General features: G+C 34.5%; 1 protein-coding gene across 1 annotated transcript in view; it reads left to right on the top strand.

Moving 5' to 3' along the window:
• The first annotated feature begins 2,610 nt into the window (after positions 1 to 2,610).
• LOC129226341 (venom phosphodiesterase-like) overlaps positions 2,611 to 22,172 on the top strand; it is a 41,180-nt gene continuing 21,618 nt past the window's right edge. The window contains exons 1-4 of the mRNA XM_054860947.1: positions 2,611 to 2,629; positions 7,056 to 7,128; positions 8,741 to 8,918; positions 13,318 to 13,437. Of these exons, the coding sequence (XP_054716922.1) occupies positions 8,769 to 8,918; positions 13,318 to 13,437 (270 nt within the window). The 5' untranslated portion in view covers positions 2,611 to 2,629; positions 7,056 to 7,128; positions 8,741 to 8,768. The remainder of the gene's footprint in view (positions 2,630 to 7,055; positions 7,129 to 8,740; positions 8,919 to 13,317; positions 13,438 to 22,172) is intronic.

Here is a 22,172-nt window from a genome sequence, read left to right as displayed (position 1 = left end):
AAAGCCGTCTCCAGGTTGCATCCATGTCCTACACACACGCGCATACACACGCACACACATACACAACTACACACACGCACACATACACACACACGCACACATATACACACACGCACACATACACCTACGCACACATTCACAAACACATACACACACAGACACGCATACATACAGACACCTACACATACACACACACAAAAACATACACACACATACACACAACTACCCACACATTCATGCCTGCACACAGACACAAACAAACACATATGCCTACAGACATACACATACCCCCCCCCCCCCTCCACACACACATTCATACACACCACTACCCACACACTTATGCCAGCACACAGACACAAACACACATGCCTACACAGATACATATACCCCCAACACACAAACACACATACCCTCCACGCACAAACACACACGCCTACATACACACACTCGTGATTGTGAAAAACATAATTTGAATTCAAAATGTCAAAATTTAATTTTTTTTTTTTTTTTTTTAGGAAAGTCTTATGTTTGAAAGTGGAGCAAAAGTATTTAAATGTAATATTTTTAAATTTAATTCCCCTTTGTCTCTCTCTTTTTCCAAGGCTCCTAAGTTTTATTCAAAATACAGTTCGTGAAAATACGCTCGATTAAACTTTTGAGATGTATTTTCGATTTTCAGTGCGTGAAGTACGCTGGTAAAGATGTTAGAAGTATCTCTACGTGAGACTTATGTTTGTTTTATGCAATTTGAATCTGTAATTTTTTTTTTTTTTTTTTTTTTTTTGTGAAATGAATGTCGAAAATCGTTGTAAGCAGATTCATTGATACAAAAATAATCAATAATAGTTAGGAATAATTTTGTCCCTCTGATAATAATCATTTCAAACAGTGCTCTCATTTACGTGTTAAAATAGTACAATCGCCTGCTGGGTGCATTGTGCAATTTAGTTTTAGTTACACCAGGGGTGCTCACCTAGGGTGGGTCATGGCGCAGAATGCGCCATTGAAATTTTTTGGGTGAGGACGGTTTTGACGGGTATTTTTCTCACTGGGGGGGGGGGGGAGGCGCTCTTGTTGATGTGATAACTTCTTATGGGAGGGTAAACCGATTAGTGACATAACGCGCGTAACATCGCAACTCCGGTCTGGGATTCCTTTTGTTTGCGCATGCGACAGAATCGCGCATGGTCAGGGAAATTTTTTTTTTTTTTTAACTCTCTGGGTCAGCTTAAAGCGTTAAGTGATTGTTCAAAATAACAGAAGATGGATGATCGTCGCAACATAACGCAATCTCCTAACGAAAGGTGAGTTTAATAATACTATATAATACCAACAACATTGTAAACAATATATATTCAAAACAGCATTTTATCTTTAAATTTATTTTCAAAACAAAAACATTTTTGCGATTAGTTATACTAAAAATATCTCGCTTCATTTAGGGTTTTGAACTGTGATAAGGTGTACATATCTTAAACGAACTTCATCCCCGAAGACTTCGCAACGCGGGGGTTGGGGATGGCCGAGAAAACAAACTATCCAATTCAACTATCCAAGTTTAAAATTTATTACGGAAGGTATTCCTGTCATAATAATAACAATGTTTCTTACGGCAAAAATATAATAAAGACTGATTTTCTTTTTAAAGAAATCTCCGTTAAAATTGAGGGAGAGTTGGAAGGAACGGGTCAGCGCTGCATTAATGCTTAGATGGAATGAAAAAAAAATATATTTCTAGCTTTCTCGGTAGATGTAGGATACAGGAGCAAGAGTGTAAAGCTAGCTGCTACTGGATAGGCTAGAAATATTTTTTCGCATTTTATTTCAACATAAATGCAGCGCTGACCCATTCCACCTAGATTACTCCGACCGACGGAATAGCAGACCCAGGAACACCTTTACAAACAACACCTATAAATACAGAATTTTTTCTCTCTCTCTTTTTTTTTTTTTTTGGAAGGAGGTCGAGAAAAACCAAAATGAGGAGTAGCAAAAACACCAAATCAATAACAAAAACTAATATAAACTAAAAAAAAAAAAAAACATGTATCAGAGGGCCGTTGGCGTCTGAAATGATACCTTATAATTTAAATAGGGAGTAAAACCTAATTTAAACGGAATTTAAGGGTCTTTTATTCAAATATTTAAGAATTTTTAGAATAGAAAAGATCCGTCAAAATAGTAACGGATACGGATGCGGATACAGATCTTTATTTTTCCTCGGATATCCGCGGATACGAATATCCGGAACATCACTAGTTTCAACTATTACATGAAAAAAGAACTAAAAAATTGGAGACTTCAAAAGTCAAAAGAAATCACCGTGTGTAAGAAGAGTTATAAAAAACTTGTTGTCACTCTTTCATTTTATTTAAAAAAAATATATATATTTATTATTATTTTTTATTTATTTTTTTGAGCAGTATAGATGCTCTCTTGATCTTTTCGAAGTAACGAACCTGTGAACGATGTTGCTTTGCTAAATATATTTTTCCACACTGACATTTTAGTTTATTTATACTTCTTGTTTATTCATTGTTTTGAAAATTTTAGGCATTATTTTTTGGAGTTGCCTTGTTTCTTGGATGCAGGTGCTGCTTCGCCTCGACTGATGAAGCTTCTGACCACGGTAAAGACATTTTAAATGAAGTCATTGGAGTCAGGTCTTAATATATCTGTACCTCAGAGACAGACTAACGTAAGTCGCATATTCGAGACTTGATTGGACAGCGGAAAAACGGTCGCTTGGTGCATACAAATGAGTGGACTCACGCTTTTTTAACACAGTAAAAAATTAGAGTTTTTTACTTCCTTTTACAAAAAAGGAAGTATCGTATTCGCAAAAAATTTTCACTCAAAAATCGACCTTAATTTCCATTTTGCTCACCCCCGAATGAATGTTGAGTTTTTTTTTTTTCGACCCGACCACACGTGCATATATACCTAAGAATGTATAGACGCCCGAAATATCCATTTTGACGATTCCCGAGTTAATTACGAGTTTTCTCGTGACGTCTGTTTGTACGTATGTATGTGCGTCGTATGTGCGTATGTATGTCGCATAGCTCAATAACGGTAAGTACTAGAAAGTTGAAATTTGGTACGTAAACTCTTAGTGGGGTCCAGTGGCGGATCTAGCCGATCATTTCGGGAGGGGCCATCCAAAATTTTTGAACAAACTCTCGAGAAACTTTATTAAAATGAATGATTCTAAAGGGAGATTGAGTGTGTGTGTTTGGAATCCACCCTTCCTAGAAATATTTTACCTTAGAGGCTCTAAAAATCTAATTTTAAACTATTTTTACACGTATTAATAAAGCGATGAGGATTCGTGAGCTCTCCCAACGAAACATTTCGAAATTAAAGCCATAAATACGCAAATTTAGGCTCTCTTTGGTCTCGAGAGCAATAGGTAACTCTGAGGACAACAGCATTTAGAGAACGTCCAAGTGTCTAAAGTTGGGATGCAAACGAAGGAGAAAATTTTTAGGAACAATAGTTCTTTTTCGAGGAGAGAGATATCATTTCTCTCCCAATTAAGGCCGAAATTTCTTTTAATGTAAAAAACATGTGTTAAATTTTGTTATTTTTTCATAATATTTTCGTTTTTTTCTCCTTAAAAAAAAAAAAAAAAAAAAATCCTACAATCACAAGGCTTTGGGAGGGGCCATGGCCCCCATGGCCCCCCTCTAGATCCGCGCCTGGTGGGGTCTACTTGTGCACCTTCCCTTTTGGTTGCATTCAGATGTCTCAAAAGGGGTCTTTTACACCTTTTGGGAGGGGGGGGGGAATCATTGTTAATTTCAATGCGAACTCAAGTGGTCTTATAATTTGGCGGACCCTTGGCGATATATCGCCAGGTTTTTGGTCACCAAGTTTTGTTACCAACTTGGCGACAAATTTGGCGATTTAAAAAAGAAATCTTGTTTGAATTTGACCACTGTTGGTGATATTTAGAGATTAAACTATTGACTCACATTAAAATTGCCAATAATGGGGAAATGACATTAAATTGGTGAAAAAGGAAGTCATGTGATGCACACATCAGCTCGTTTTTTTAGGATTTCGATAATATGGCTCGATGCGAATTAGAATTCTACACACAAACTGAAAATCGCAATTTTTGGACTTAAGTTAGTCTGGTTCTGAGGTACAGATATTACTTTTCGACATTCTTTAAATTAGTCCCCTTTATTTATTTTTCTGTGAATTGTTTCAGTAATTTCAGTTACTTGTGAATTATAGTGGTAGGATAAAACCGTAAGTTATTGGTTCTCTAAAGAACAAGCTAAACAACGGTGAATGCATGACTTTAGACGATAGAAAGAAAAAAAAAAGATTTTAACATTTACATTTACAGCATATTATAATGGTAATTAGCTGGCTTAACTAACTGGCTTATTTTCAAAAAATGATTTTATTGGAAAAAATATCCCTCAACATGCACATCATCGTGTTCAGATCTCTTTCAAAACTTTTCTAAGAAAGGACTAAAATATATAACATGTTTCAAAGAAACCTATTGTATATTTTAGAATGATAATTTCGAATGAGCTGTCACACAACAATGTTTTTTTTTTTTTTTTTCTTTTGTATGTGTCTGTCAGTGTTTTTTTTTTTTTAATTGAAAATAATGAATGGAAACAATGAATGGTCCTATCCCCCGTTTCTGCAAATTTTTAACTTGACCCAATTTTATGTTACTTATTTTTAGATTTCCAGAAGTGTGTGCGGATTTAGGAACGGACAAGAATGTATGTCAATGTCGCTTTTTGTTCCTGGTGTTGTCAGTTTCACGATCTATTCTGGGATAAAAATATAAGCAACCTGCAATTGACTTTATCACTCAAGCGATGAAGCTACTACTTAATCGGAGAAGCTAAAGAAATGAAAAAATCAAAATTCATTTGTTGAGGTTCTTTTTTGATAGATAATGATCGTAAAAAAATTGCAAGTAGGAGGTTTTCAAGAACAATGTTTTTTATCTTATATAATAAAAAACTGAGCGTATGTACCTATGCATGTAACTATATATGTATGTATTTATGTAAATAAAAGTTATTTCTCCCGAACGACACTGAACTGACCTTCAAACCAGGTATCAATGGATTCGTAATATTCCAGTCTTTATGTTTGGCTATTTAACGTAATCCTCCGATAACAATTAGCGGAGATATCAATTAAAAACTATTAATTATGACATTTAGATTTCGACATAAATCCCTATTTTTCGAAGGCTTTCCTCCGTTCAAATTATTATTCAGTGCTTCATCTCAACTTTCCGTAACAATGCTTTTATTAAAATTTGTAGCGTGAAGAAAATCATTGAATGAAAGATCTGTCGCCATTTTTTTTCGAATATGAACAAATAAAATTCTGGGTTTCGTTTTGAGGCTTTTCATGTAATCGAGGGATTTAAAATGTTTCCTTTCTGGTTATTTTTCCGCAATCTGCCGCAAAATGTTACTATTTTCTTTTTTTTAATTATTATTTATTTATTTATTTTTTTTTGTTCAAGAGTGATTGTTGCACACGCGTCACTTGACATAACTTTTATTTTCGAGGCAGACCGTGCAAGGCCGGGTGACATAGCTAGTTTATTATTATTTTTTGTAATGCGAAAGAGAAAAACAATGTGCATTTCCAAAAAAAAAAAAAAAAAAAAAGCTTTGCAGAAACACTTAATTTGTAGCGAATACTGTCGCGTGCCTTGATGTACGGTTGTTGTTGTTGTTGTCGTTTGCTAGCTTGGCTCATAGAGGTAGGAGCAGGAGGTTCCTACATCAATGGCTAGGCTGGCAATTTGGGGTGCGCTTCTTCACTTTCCCAACTGTACCGTAATTTGGTATGAAGTCCGACTTCCACAGTACACACATGCCATAGGGACCCGTTTATAGGGTACACTGTTAAAAATTTTCCGGAAAATTTACGGTAATTATCACTGGCATCCACGTTGCCAGTAACTATTACCGTAAAAATCAAATGTTACTGTAAAATTTTACTGTTTCCTCGGTAGGCCACAGCAATCAATGGACAGTATTCACCTGACGTCACTGCGGGTAAAAACCCCTCACTGCAGTGCATTGTGGGAACTGTAGCAGACGAAAATCCGGCACTACAGCGTATAATAACACTTGCTTTTGTGTGGCTTATAAACTCTTCTTTCTATTTAAAAATGGCAGGTTTTTTACGTTTTTAACTAAGAAACGTTGTAAAAGAATGATGAACGATTCATTTGATACGAAATACTCTCTTTATTATCGTATTTTCATGGGTTTAAGCCTCTTTGGTTCCTTATCAGAAACATGGTGAAAACTCGAATTCTATTTTTATTTTCCCCGTTTCTCGCCATTTTTCATGCATTCGTAAGTCTTTTTAAGCCCTAAACATGTTCATTATGCGCATGAAGTCCAGTAATCCTTAAATAAAACGAGTTTCTTTAGCACTACTGACACTACGTAATTGGTCAAAATACCCGCAGACGGACAGCTGATGGGAGCGTTGCCAAACCGTGAATAAGGTCCATTGGAGCTGGGATCGCTTATTTCTCCGGTATAAATTACCGTAAAAATCAGCGATGCTGTAAGTCCGCCATTTTACAGTAGCAATTACCAGAAAATCTTCCTGAATTTTTAACAGTGTAGGCAACTATGCACAGTATAACGACACATTCACACAGAGGAAGGACAAGGACAGGAGAGAGAAAGTACATCCACGCCCGAGCCGGGATTCAAATCCGGGACCTCCCCATCGCAGTCGAACTCTTCTGACCACTTCATGTATTGTCAGATATGTGTACGTCCATTCGTTTTCGTCGGCAGTCCGTCCCGTCCGAAAACGAGATGGGTGGGACGGACAATCCCGTGACATACCGTGTAAATTCATTGCGAAGATTAAACGCAAATTTTAAACCATTCCAAATTTATGAGAATTTCTAGTGAAAAATCGATTGAACAACGGCAAATTAAGCCAGAAGACGTTGAGGATTTTGTTTTGTTTTGTTTATTATGTTATTATTATTTATTTATTAATTATTATTATTATTATTATTTTAGCAAGGCATCCTTCTTTTTCACACATCGTTTGGGATGGAGTCTGCCCACAAAAAGCTGAAAAATGCCCATCAAGGTAATTTTAAATGTTCAGTAAAATTTATCTCAACTGTTCAATTTAAAGTGAAAATTATTCATTAACTAAGAAATCTCAGGTATCTTTCCTTAAAAATAACTTTAAGAATTAAAAGTTCTTTGTATAATCTATAATCTTGATTTTCTTTTAAATCGCAACATTGTTTTCTGATTTCAAATTATGAGTAAGCTGCAGCAACAGTGGTCAAAGTCTCATTTTCTAACAGATTATAACAACTTTTAAATTGCGTGAAAAATTGTCTTTGTAACAAAGTTACAACTCAAACTTTTTGAGTTGGATTTATTGCTTAAAAGTGAAAAATTATCCGCTCAATAAATTAAGCCCTTAAAAAAAAATAATTCGCAAAATAAAAAATACAAGCTATTAAACAACATGAAAATCTTGTTAAAACAACAACCAAATTGACTTTAAATGCTCCACTGACAAATAAAATAATCAACTAAACCAATATGTCAAGTCAAAAATACGCATTGAAAATTCCATTAAAATGCTAAAACAGAAAACGAGGAACAAATAAATGGTGGCGATGTAAACGCACTTTTTTCAATTGCGCGAAGGCAGAGAGGTAAATAAGTTCGCCAAGTTAAACAAGTCGCCAAACCAAGTGACAAATGCTACTTTCACCAAACATGGCGACAGTAAATAAAATGAAACATAATCGCCATGATGTTTGACAATGCACACCTATAACGGAAAAGTACTGAACAAATAAAACCTATTCTAAACATTATTTCTCACTAGTAAACCGTGTGATAGAGTAAAAATGAAATTTTTTAAAAGAGTAATAATCAAAGCACACATTAAAGCGTGCTTTTGGAAGCATAAATTATATGCACTCGTGTCTCCATTACCGAAAATATGAAATATGTGAGGTCTTAAAGTATGCCGAAACTTTAAATAAAGTCGCCTAATTAGCGAGTTTTGGTGAGTAATGGAAGATATCTTTCACACGCTTTGCAGATAGATGTCCTGCCCCTTGCAGACGATGCAAACCGAGTTATTGTCCGTTTTTCACGAGAAGGCACTTTGCCACGCCTTTAAGAACGAAGAGTTCCATTTTACGCGGAGGTGATTGGTATATCCACGCGCTTCTAAATGAGACAACAGACAAAACCTAAATTTGGGCGTGCATTTTAATGTGCAAAAAAGTCTTAGTGTCATTTACATCACATGCTTCACATGTCAGTTGCCATTTTAGTTAATCTTACATTTAAAAAACTGCTGCTTGAACAACAAAATGCATCTATGTGAATATACCTTCTCCTGAAAACAGCGAAATGGAATCATCGAATACATCGTGACGAAGGAGGAGTCAAGTGCCTTCTCGTGGAAAACGGACAATACTTTCAATTTCTCGCCAAGTTTTTAAGTTCCGCTTTTCTTTTAAATTCCAGCAGACTTTAAGATCTCACATCTCGATAACGGCGGGATCAAAGGCAAAAAGTTTTGAGTCAAAAAAATGGCTTAATACGCTTTTTTGATTGCTACTTATTTAGACTGTTTTTCATTATTGCACTATTCGTGTGGTTCGCTGGGTCAGACATCCTCCATTATCTCTGAAATTAAAATTTGAAAATGTTTTCTCTTCAAGCTTTCGGGGTAAACCACCTCCGCTGCTGATGATATCACTGGACGGGTTTCGGGCTGATTATCTCCAGAGGAACTTCGCCCCCACGATAAGGAACCTCTCCGAATGCGGCACGAAAGCTCGATTCATGCATCCAGTCTTTCCCAGCAAGACGTTTCCCAATCACTTCAGCCAAGTTACGGTAAATTTGAAGAAAATCAAATCACTCGACCACGCGGCGTCTATATAGTGCGGCTCATATAAGTTGGTCTATGACCTTGACAATGTTTTTGGGGAGATCAATAAAAAGAGGATTTGGCGCAGGTTTGAGTTGGAATGTTTTGAAAAACTAATGCGAAAGTAACCCATTTCAACTCAGCACCACTGCGCCCAAAAGAGGTAAAAATCATTGTCAAGATCATGGTTGAACTTACCGGAGCTATACTATAGTGGTGACCACATATCAAAACACAGTATTAAGAGAAACAACGTTTAATGAGATAAAATTTACTTTAGTAAGTGTATTGTTAAAGTTTGCACTTTTTCTTTCCAAAATTGTAAAATTTCAAAGTTATGTTACTATTGGTTATACAAAGGGTTCTCAACCACTGGTCCAACGCACCGGCAGGGTCAGCGGAAAATTTTGACCAGCCCTCGAAGATTTGAACATCCCACGTTGAAAAATTTTTTACTTAGTCAAAGAATACAAATATAAAAGTTTTCTAAAATTTTTTTCGTTCATTTTGTAATTATTTTCGCCAATTGTCTCATTTTTCCTAATGATTCATTTACTTATGTATAATAATTACCCAGTGGTGTCGCTACCAGGCGGCGGAGGGGGCGGTCTGCCCCTGATATCACCCGTCTGGGGGGGGGGGTGCAATTCCACTGGGGGTGACGCCCGAAGTGGAATTGCAAAATTCAAAATTGAAGTATTTATATTTTTGAAAAATATAAATACTTCGATTCAGAAAATGTACTCCAATATTTTAAACTAGAAAATCGCCCGTCAAAGTATGACGGGGGAAAATTGTTTCTACATTTGAAAGAAACCATGGCCTTGTTGTTGATATTTTGAAAGTTGAAATTGTAACCATAACTCCAATGGATGGACTCTAAACTCCAGTAGGTAGCGTTCATTGTTGACTATTTTTTCGTTTCTTCATTCCATTGAAATGACAGTCTTAGCAGTAAAACAGTTAAGTTACCGGATCGAGTTCAGCCTTGTCACAATAAAGTCTTTCCCTGCATTTTAAACATTACCAAAGCATATTATCAAATTATCATACCATGGCGCGAGTTTCATTGTTGAAACTCGTGGGTTACTCGATCATTGGCTATTCTATATATGAGGATTATATTTACTCTACCAAACGCATTTGCATCACCACGACGAACCTCTTCCCTCCCAAACATTATCAAAGCACATCTAAAATGCATTTTTAAGACTACAAATTTGAAAATTTTCCGAGGGAGAAACCCACCTCCTTCTTTCCCCCCTCCCCAACATCGATTGATTATTATATCCAGCACTAGAATCATATTGTCAATACGTACTTACAGTACCTAGTAGGATCATTCCACGTCAAATCGCATGAATTAAATAGTCTCCTATTTTCTCCATTATTTTTTATGAGCGGATATTTTAGTATATAAAAATCTTCTGTGCGGACGTTTGTCACCATAAGGCTTTTAAACGAGTGGACCGATTTTGATCACATTTTTTGTGTGTAATTAAGTTGTGGCAAGCATGGTTTAGAAGCGCGATGGGTTGAATCGGAAACGTTTTTGTTAATTTTGTTAATTCGTTTACATTTTAAAGCTACTGTAAATGTAATTCTTTGTGTTTTTTGTTTATTTGGCGAAATATTTCAAATTGCAAAGAATGTTTTTCGTTTTTAAAGGTTTTTAGTTATTTTAGTTGAAGAATGTGTTTATTTTCCATCGAGGGGGGGGGGGGAGGGAATGAGTTGATTTTTCGCTTATTCATAGAACTATTTTTACCTTTATCCTTTTTCTAAACGATATCCTTTCGATTGCTTTATTCTTTTTTCATACGGGGGATGTTGCAGCTTGATTTCCCCGTTTGTTCTAGATGGGTAGTTAGTTTTTTACACTTAATATCTGAGGACGCTTTTTATCCTTTGAGTATGGCTGAAGGAACAAACCATCAAGTACGGGAGAAAAAAAGAGTTAATAAAACAACTGCATTAGATAAATCAAGTTGTAATAAATATACGCCATTCTGAAATCAAGCAGCTTAAGACATTTTCTTTTTACTTATTTTGTTTTCAACAAAACGGTTGAAAACACTTCAGTTTATGAAAATTTTTTAACTTTTAAATTTACAAAGTTTCAACAGAACAACGTCTGTCGGGACTTCTAATCTATGATATAAGTTCATATTAATTTTTTTTTTAGATTTTTTGAATGAAAATTAAGCTTTGGAATTTTTTTTTCAAAAATTCGATTTTTTTCGAATCATTTTTTGCTAATGGCAGTACCAAAATCTCATGGTACCTTCTTTGGACGCTAGGAAATTTCAACTACGTACAAAAAAAATTGCAATAGAAAAAAAAAGTATTTTCGTTTATTCTTAATGTGTGGGCCATTAAAAAAATTGTTTTTTTTGGCCGAAATTAGCTTTTCTGAAATTTCGATAAATCGGTCAGTTTTTTTGAACTGAAAAAGTGCAACAATTTCAATTTGTAACCCCTTAAAAAAAACAAAAAAAAAAAACGCATTATTATGATTAGAGAAATATGTTTCTGTCAGGTTGTCAAAAGCTGGAAGTAAAGAGAACTCTATCGGACTTGTGAGATGCGGTTTTTCAGTTTTCGTTTTACATAGCAAAAACTATTTTCTTGCGAGTAAAATCATTCATTCATAAATTAAAGTACTTAACATTGCTTTTAAAAGGTTTTTGTAGTTTTATTGTAGCTATACGAGATGTGGAGAGGCTTAATTTTAAAATTCGTGAATTGTTTAAAAGACTCCCCCCCCCCTCTTTATGATTTATTCTTGGAACTCTGCCAAAGGCCCACAAATCAGTTTACTTTTTAGCTCGGACTTTGCTTCAAAATTTACGAACCTTGAAATTAAGTATCCCTGCACCTCTTACAACTACAATAAAATTAAAAACACTTTTTCAAAGGTAATTCTACGCTCTTAAATTAATCAATGAATGATTTTTTCCTCAAGTAAATAGCTCTTGAAACTATGAAACGAAAACGAAAAAAGACGCACCTCAAGTCCATGAGAGTTCCCCGTGCTTTAAGCCACAGTTTTGATTTTACGGAACTGACGTCGTTATTCTAACGAGAACTTGTAGAGAAACTTTTTAAAATATACTTTTTTGATATTATTCTTCTAAATCTGATGGGGCTTAAAAAAATAGTGTTGGTGTTGTTTGGAAATTTCCCTCATTCTGAAAAGGGGTGTTTGGAGCTATTTTAACATTCAGATAGAAATTTTTAGAGCTGACGTTATTTGAAAACTATAACCCTTATTCTGTCGGGGAGTTTTGGGGACTAATGTCCAAGTTTTAATGGGGATTTTTAGGGACAGTAGTCATAATTGGACGGGAAGTTTTGCAGCATTTTTTTTCTAGCATTTTAGCCTAATTGTTGAACACGCGTTATTTGACGTAACTTCTATTCTTTAGGTAGGTGCAAAGCAGAGCGACGCAGCAAGCAACGAATAAAAATGGTGTTTTGTTTAAAAAACAGACGGATGGAAATTTTTCATTGGAATCTTAGATTGGACTATTAACTAACACGATTTTTGAATAATTATGCCATTAAAAATAATAAATTAAAACAGAGAGTCGTTTTTTTAAAAAAAGAGAATTGAGGTGTTATCTTTTCGAAATGAACGTTTCATTTTTACTTCCTTTTACAAAAAAGGAAGTATTGTATTCGCGAAAAAATTTTCACTCAAAAATCGCCCTTAATTTCCATTTTGCTCACCCCCAAATGAATGTTGAGTTTTTTTTTCGATTCGACCACATGCGGAAAAGTGCCTAAGAATGTATAGACACGCGAAATATCCATTTTGACCATCACCGAGGTAATTACAACGACTTTTCTCGTGACGTCTGTATGTATGTGCGTATGTGTGTATGTGCGTATGTGCGTATGTATCTCGCATAACTCAAAAATGGTATGTCCTAGAAAGTTGAAATTTGGTACATAGACTCGTAGTGGGGTCTAGTTGTGCACCTCCTATTTTGGTTGCATTCGGGTGTTTCTAAAGGGGTCTTTTGCACCTTTTTGGGGGGAAATCATTGTTAATTTCGATGCAAACTCAAGTGGTGTTATAATTTGGCGGTCACTTGGCGATATATCACCAGTCTTTTGGTTGCCAAGTTTTGTCGCCAACTTGGCGACAAATTTGGCGGAGTTTTTTTTTTTTGGTTTCAATTTGGCCATTGTTGGTGATATTTAGAGAATAAATATTGAATCACATTAAAATAGCGAATAATGGGGAAATGACATTAAATTGGAGTAAAAGGAAGTCATGTGATGCACACATCAGCTCGTTAAATCTTTGTTAAGGATTAAGTGCTTACTTTTCTAAAATTGATTTTTTTTTTTTTTTAGGGTTTATATCCTGAAACCCACGGAATCATTGACAATCAAATGTTTGATCCAGAAAAAGGAGAAGAATTCGTAGTTGGAAAGCTGAACATTTTAAAGCCATTTTGGTGGCAAAGAGAACCTGTAAGTTTAATTATCATCATCAATAGCATCATCAATATACCTACCGGGGTTGGTAATTAAGGTAGGCTTCTGCACTTGTTGAAATCGACTTGTTGGTATCCGACTACGTTCGGAGCAGTTTTTTTTAAAAACACTATTATGAAATAATATTAATGTTTTTTTAGAAGCAGAATGATCTTAAAACATGTATTTTGCTTAAAAATAAACCATAATATCAATAACTTTTTTTAAATGGGTGATTTTTTGGCAAAAATGACTGAAAATTACCAGTTAGGAGAAACACTGTATTAATAAAAATTAACTAGCTATAAACAATTTGCTTAGATTTTTTCACATGTATAAATATTACACATGAAACAGACCGCAGGTTAAGAAATATTTCAAGAATTTTAAGGCTTATGACAAATTACGTGACTTTATCCAGAAATTTCTCAAAAATTTGTCACCTTTTTTCGGTAAAAAAGCTATAAATCCAAAAATATTTCATCATTTACATAATCTGTGGTCTATTCCACTCACAAGTACTTACACGACAGGCATGCCAAATTTCATGCTTGAATACTGAATAGAATTTGCAAAATCATGTTTTCCGTAGCCAGTATCGAGAAATAATTGCATTCTTCAAAAAACGTAAGTAAAGATTCGACTTAACACGCGTTATACTGCAGACGCTTAGTATTCAAATGCTTATAACGTGAGTTCTAATTCGCGTAGATTATAAAACCAAAATGTTTCATAATCTTAAAGAATGGGGCTGTTGAATAAAACTATTTTGAGAAAAAGTGAATTTTGGTCGAAAATCGCTTTTTCAACGTAGTCGGATACCTTAATTATCATCATCAATAGCATCATCAATATACCTACCGGGGTTGGTAATTAAGGTAGGCTTCTGCACTTGTTGAAATCGTATTCATATGGGTAATCAGTAATAAGTAATGCTAGATGAGATGGAGGTTACAGACAATGTGGGTGTAGTGTATTTTCATTAATTTGACTATTTTTGTTACTCAAACCCTTCAATTCCTGCACTGCACTTCTTTTGAACAATCGGTTAGAGCATTTAAAGGTTTCGAAAAGAATTGCTATTATAGTCCAGTCATTTAAGCTTAAATTAGGTAAGAATCTCGGAATTCGAGATACCCAGCTGTAAGTCGGTAAATACTTGTATATTGACACCCTAAAAATTGTCTCAAAACCTACATATGGTAGGGTGTACGCAACTATTAAATTTCAAGGTCAAAGGTCACAAAAATTGGTTTTTTTGCGTTTTTTTTTTTGTAAATTTCATTTTCTATGGGTTTTTTGCTATTTGTATTTATTACAATTTTGTAGAATACAAAATTCTCTACAAATTTTGTTTAAAAATTTTTTTTATACGGTGAACCGTTTTCGAGATAGAGGGAGGAGAGCGCGCCGTCAAAGGATCACTTCGGTCAACCGGTGCCTCCGATCGAAAACGCGCCATATATAGTTGATGAACTATCGATAAATCAATGATAATATAAATATTTGTCAATTTTAGTTAACTATTATATTGTATTTTATCATTTTTTTCCTAACCTATCCACTTTTTATTCAGTATTAATTTACTTAACACTTACATGCTTATGTAATTGCAGAATTGTTAATGAAAATATAGGAATTCTGTTTAAATTTTAACCTAATTAATATTAATAACTTCTTACGTGATGAAAAAAAAATAAATTATAAATTAATCTTTTTATTAAAAAATATCATTGAACACATTTATTTTTATTAAAAGTAAAAAAATGGAATAAAGGGTACAAAAACTACAATTTATTAGGACTCCACCGATGCATCGGCGCCGATGGTTCAACAATTTAGCCATCGGCATCGGCGGCCGATGCTAACTTGCGGGAAACATCGGCCCATCGGCCTTAAAAAAAATCGAAAAGCCGATGGAATTGGCCGATGTTTTTGAAAAAAAAAAGGACCTTTGCTGTTTTACTTTTTAATACAAAGTAAATGGAGCTGTTGTTTTCATATAAAATTATTTACTTAAATTTCAGTATGAATTTCTATTTTTAGTCATCCCTAGAAGAGTTTTTAATACTACATTCAGGTACCATACAAGTTAATTATTGCGTTGTTTCTTGCAGCAGGATGTACGTATGTATCTGTCATAAGTCATAACTCAAAAATGATAATCTGTAGAAGGTTAGTTTCGTATGTGGGGTCTGCGGACGTTCCAGTTGTGCACTTCCCTTTTTGTTTTCGATCGGGTGTTCTGAAAAGCCTGTTTACTCATTTTTTGTGGCTATTAATTATTTATTTCAATGCAAAACTAATATAGCGTCTCAGACTGACGATCATTTGGTGATACATTGCCGAATTGGAGACCATGGAAACAAATATGAGTTGGCGAAACCGATTTTTGTGTCATTTTATTAGATTCCCGTTGAACCGACGGTAATTTTTAATTTTTCAATGTTTGTAATGTGAATTACAGTAATGCAGTCTTTTCTGTATCGCTTCGGCGGAGTTACAAGTTTGGGGCCCGTCGAAATACATTTTGGAGATCACAGAAAGTGTAAAACATTTATCATTCGCATTTTTGTAACTCCTTCGGTGGCCCTATGGTTATGGGGCCTCTCATTTGCAACATTTGCTATATTTTAAATCCGCCATTGCACGTCAAAACAAACTCGGGTGCAAGTTTTGAAAGGGTTTTCTGCTCAATGTTTATGATTATTTTGAACTCTATTTTTAAGACTATTTTTTGAATTTCCGAGAACACTTGCGTGCCCCTCCTCCCACTCCCTCAATTTCTGAAATTAAACTCTAGTTGTACTTCTGAGATGTTTAAAACTAACACCATTCATAAAATTGGAGATTTTTTTTTTTCAAACTTTATCTATTGTTTAGAAAGAATTTAGGGCATTAATGTAAGAAATTGATTAAAGACGTTTTGAATGGTGACATGGTGACATAATTCGGAAATCAAAGGGACTTTTGATTTTTTTTTTTTTTTTCAGAAGTGCTGAAGTAGATTCAGAAACTCTTCCTAGGCGTTGGTGGTTGCTGTTCTGTACTAAAAAAATGAGGCAGAGGTTGGGGCCGAAGTGTGATTTACTCCAAAATCAGAGGGTGACCCCCCTAACCCTACCTCGTCGTTTCAAGCATTTCTTAAATATTTAGCGATTATTTATTTTGGTCAAGAAATGTCATTTTGCGTATTTCTCATACTTGTTTCACCTATATTTCGTAAATTGCCATCTTTTTTGCATCATTAATAGCGATTGATTTTTTTTTCTGTTGTAAGTAACTATTTTTATGTATTTATATAAAATCAATGAATAAGTAATTTTTGTTTTTTATAGAAAAGTTTCAAGGATTTTCAATTATGCAATTTTTCAAATTTCAGAAAATTATTATTAAATTGAAAAATTTAATTTGAACTTGTTTGTAAAGCTTCATAAAAGATTAAGCAATCAAATTGTTCAATACTATGTGTGCAAACATCAGATCAAGTAGTATATGTATTCAGTTGTTAACTTGGTGTAAATATTGAGTTTGTTTATTGTACCTGCGTTTTAAGAACCTTGCTCTTTTCATGGCTATTTTTTTCAGCAAAATGTATGTCACTGTTATAGCTTTTATGAGAAATGCAAACTTTTCTATTCATAAATTTTAAATAAGTATAAAAATATTACTATTTTGATTTAATATTATAATTTATCTGTTACCTTTTTTGTTTAATTTGATGACTAAAAAATGTCTACGTGCAATCTTTCCACTTTAATTGCGTAATTTGTTGACAGTTTATAGTTCTATTCTTAATTTTTTTTTTTTTTTGAATGATTAAACAACGTAATTTAATTTTTTTTAACTATGTTTAGTGTACCTAAATCCATACATTATTACAACATTACTGAAATCTTAATTATGTGTTCAATTTAAAAAAAAAAACAAATCAATTGTTTATTAAGCAGTCTATTTGTTTTTCTTCCTTCTTTTTTTGGCTTTTGTACTTTCTCTTTCATCATACAGCAGTCAAAAAAGGAGAAGCATAATTACACCCTATACAGATTGTACGTAGTACGATGCAAAAGTTCAGGGACAAGCTGTATAAAATCTTACCCAGAATAGTTCACATTACCGAAGGTCATCCACCTTCAAAAGGTCGCCTTAAGGGACTATGTACTTCTGCCAGTGTTCATATAACTTTTGGAAACACTCCTGGAAGCCATTTTTCGCTACCTTCTATGATGCAGCTTCATCTTCTCCTGACGGAAAAAAGCGGCGTCTATGCAAATGTTTTTTGCTGGGAACAGGTAAAAGTCACACGGAGCTAAGTCCGACGAAACGTTATGTTATTTGTTTGTCATATCAGAGTATTGACCAATCGAACCGTGCATCCTCAACATGAAAGTCGCCTTCTTCCCCACGATGAAGTTAAAGCAGCAGCGCAAGAGGCCTTACAGGAATTTGCGAAAAATGTCTTCCAGGAGTGCTTCTAAAAGCTATACGAACGTTCGTTGGCAGAAGTGCATAATCGTTCAAGGTGACTATTTTGTAGTTAGATATATGCTTCGGTAATGTGAACTATTCAGGGTAAGTACATGAAATACACCGTCAGCTCAGTCATTTCCAGCCGAGGACAACAGTCTCGGCTGGAAATGACTGAGCTGGCGGTGTATTTCATGTATTTCTGCTTTAGCCCTGGCTAATGGGCGGTAATTTACTGAATATTCAGGGTAAGGATTTATACAACTTGACCTCGAACTTTTAGATCATACTACGTACGTATGAGTTTTCAATTTACTATTTCATAACGTTTTTGAGTGACGCAAGTTTACGCGCATAAAGGCATCACAAGAGAATTTGCGAGAATTAACTGAGGAGGCGTTCAAAATGGATATTTGGTTATCTATATGTTCTTAGGTACATATGTATGTACGGATGCGCCGAAAAAACTTGTGAAGTATAAATTTGGTGATAGTAAAATAGTAATTTCGGTCGAAATCTGATTTTTTTTTGTGATTACAATTCTTTATTCGTAGAAAGGAAGTAAAGTGAAATGAATCAATGATCCTTTAAATCCCTGACAATCGTATCAATTTATTTCTGTTTGATTTTTTTTTTTTTTTGCCTTCGGTCAACGGCATCGGCCATCGGCAATCGGCCATTTGGAGGAAAACAATCGGCCATCTTTGAACAATCGACCAACAATCGGCATCGGCCCATTGGCCAAAACATGCCATCGGTCGAGCCCTACAATTTATAACTTTAATCATCTTCTTCCTCTTCATCGTCGTCTTCCGGCTGCTGGTAAATTTCAAACTGGTCTTCATTATCATCTCCAACGACATTTGTCTCAAGTTCTTCCATGATTTCAGGGTCAAAGGTTCCATCTTCGTTAATGTCGCTCTGTTATGGAATAGCATTGAGACAAGCTTGCCCATTACATTGGCCACAAGCTAAAGAGCATTGCAAGCCCGCTTTCCTGCATTCGCATCGCGAACCACAACCATTCTTGCAGTTGCAGAAAATTGTATTTAGCAAATCTTCTGGAGCAAGTGGTAAAATTGTCATGATAGGCTCCAGAAAATCGTTTCGCATTGCCCAACCCCATACCTGGGGTTCCAAATCATGCCCTAACCAAGTTTGAACTTGATAATATACACGTTTGAAATGTTGATGAGCAGCTGCACTTGTTGGTGGAATATTTGAAAGCTGCACAGGTTTATTAAGTTTTGTAGACTTGACGTAATGCATATAACGAAGATGATCGAGACTTTTCTCAGATTTCGGAGCATTATAGACTGCCAATAAAGTTTGAGTTTCACTCTCTAATAATCTCTGGGCCGAACAATTTTCTTTCTCAAATGCTGCAGCTAGTTCATCCAAATTTGTCAGTTTCTCAAAAACTTTTGAAAATGATTTTTTTCCCTGTTTAAAAAGCGCAGAAGTTGTGTCACAGCCACTTAATGCGTGCAGAAATAAAATATGTGTTTTGGAATGAGGATAATTATCAAAACTTTTAGTCGAGTGTATCTCCGTTTTTACATTTCCTTTCCCAATGTATTGAATGATATTTTTTAACAAAAAGATAAATTCATAATTTATTTGTTTTTTTTCTCATCATGTAAGAAGTTATTAATATTAATTAGGTTAAAATTCAAATATAATTCCTATATTTTCATTAACAATTCTGCAATTACATAGGCGGGTAAGTGTTGTTAAGTAAATTGATACTGAATAAAAAGTGAGTAGGTTAGGAAAAAAATGATAAAATATAATATAATAGTTAATAAAAATTGACAAATATTTATAATCATTGATTTATCGATAGTTCATCAACTATATATGGCGCGTTTTCGACCGGAGGCACCGGTTGACCTGAAGTGATCCTGAGACCGCGCGCTCCTCCATCCTCTATCTCGAAAACGGTTCACCGTATAAAAAATTTTTTTAAACAAAATTTGTAGAGAATTTTGTATTCTACAATATTGATAATAAATACAAATACAGTGAAACCTGTGTAAGTTGACCACTTGTGGTGCAGTACTTTGGTGGTCAACTTAGACAGGTGGTCAACTTATAAAGGGGGTAATGATTTTTTTTTTGGTCATTTCTTGCACTATGTATTCATTTTTTGACTAATTGACACTTATTTCTGTTCAACTCACTTTCATTGTTTAGCATTACTTTGAAACAATAATTTAAAATGTTATTTAAATATTTTTAGAGATTATTTTCCCAGAATGACATATAATGTGTCATGCAAATTTAAAATTTCAGTAAATTGATTTAAAAAAAAAGTCTTATTGTTTATGAAAAGTTACTCATTTGATATTAATAGTTCCTAAATATTCATAGCTACTCAAAAATTACAAATTTTTCGCTTTATTTTTTTCTCATATACATTTATAACCCCATGATGATCTACTCAAACTCAAAAAGAGGTTTAGTTATGCTGCTGTTTCATTTAGTTGGTAAAATGCTGGTCTGACGTCAAAAATATTCTTGGAAAGCTATAAAAAATAATAAAAAAATAATAATGTGCCAAATAAAATTTTAAAAAATAAACCAAGTGGTCAACTTACAAAGGGTTTTTTACAATACTCCAAACCAAATTTGGTGTTCATTAGTGGTCAAGATAGACAGGTGGTCAAGATAGAGAGGTGGTCAAGTTACAGAGGTTTTCCTTCATTATATAAGATAGGACTAATTCCGTTCCAGACAAAGGCGGTCAACATGGACAGGTGGTCAACTTACAAAGGTGGTCAACTTTACAGGTTTTACTGTAGCAAAAAACCCATAGGAAATGAGATATTTGCAAAAAAACGATTTTTGTGACCTTTGACCTTGAAAACTAATAGTTGCGTACACCCTACCATATGTAGGTTTTGAGATGACTTTTAGGGTGTCAATATACAAGGATTTCCAGACTTACAGCTGGGTATCTCGAATTCCGAGGTGAACTTACTATAATGACTGGACTATTACAGTCCTGTTACGTAACAACTTCAATTTTTCGTTATTTTAAAACTTCAGTATGCTATCTTCATACTTAGTCCTAAGTAGGGTTTCCAATCTCGAAATCCCGATCCCGTGGGATCCCGCATGATATTTAGCGTGATTAATCCCGTGGGATTGAGAGCCAAATCTCGCGGGATTTCCAATCCCGCAATTTTTTTCCCTGCAAACGTTTTCCAACTTTTGCCGCGCCTTAAACGACTATTTCCACAAACATCATCTGAAGTTTGAATCCCCTTCCTCGTAGATCTGCAAGAAGAGAAAGAAAAACGTTGCGTTTCATATGATGAACGGTGGATTTACCATTTAAGAACACAATAAAAATTGAGTATATTTTTCTGTGAATGAACTGATAGTCTCATTCAAGTTTTCAGTTTTCATACGTTCAGAAATTGAAAAAATACGTATAATTTAAAAACATTTTCGAAAACTATCACTAAAATTTAAAATACAGAAAATTACGCTTTAGAAAAAATAGAGAAAGTGTATTACAGGTTGCAAAACCCGCTGGGGTAGCCTCAATGCAATGTTGGAGAACTTCTGTAAGCTTAAGGAATACACTCAAAACCTTAAACTTTTAAAGTGCACAATATTTTTCTCCAAAGAAAGCCATGTAAAACCTGCCATTATTTGTATGTTCGGCACGACTCTAAACGAGGCGACAGAAACTTAGATGAAACACAAATTGACTCGCATGATAGTGCAGTAAGTTAAGCTTAAGCTATGTTTTTGAATGCATCTTTCAAGTGAGAGGTAAAATTAGCGAGGTTATCTAAAAACTTTTACTGAGACTACGACTTTGTGAAACCAAGCAGCACTTACCGCTTACTGTAATGAATCAAATGCACTGATACAATGACAAACGTTAATGAAGCCACAAAGGTATCTTCAATGCAAGTTTACATACATATCCAATAGACATCGTTTTTGTCCGAAATTTGCAGTTCTTGAGCACAAACCAAGCATAGGAAAAAAATCTACTTCAGAAGGTGATGAAGTTAATAAAGATCTTTTTCTAAAGGTCTACAGTTATTTAATCTCAGAAAAACCAACTGCAGTGGAGTCACAGCACGTGTTTTCACCAAGCGCATTATTTTTTAATCAAAAATTCTTTCTCATTCCATACAAGCATTGGACGTTTTTGGGGCACACTTTTGCGTACTGAGCAATAATTACTGGTTGGATTCTGACTTTGTAGTGCTCTACAATTGCTGAACGGAAACCAAAAAACT

Source organism: Uloborus diversus, chromosome 1 (assembly GCF_026930045.1).
Source record: "Uloborus diversus isolate 005 chromosome 1, Udiv.v.3.1, whole genome shotgun sequence".
NCBI lineage: Eukaryota > Metazoa > Arthropoda > Arachnida > Araneae > Uloboridae > Uloborus > Uloborus diversus.
Note: the sequence above shows the minus strand (reverse complement) of the source record. Positions and strands in the feature narration are given on the sequence as shown.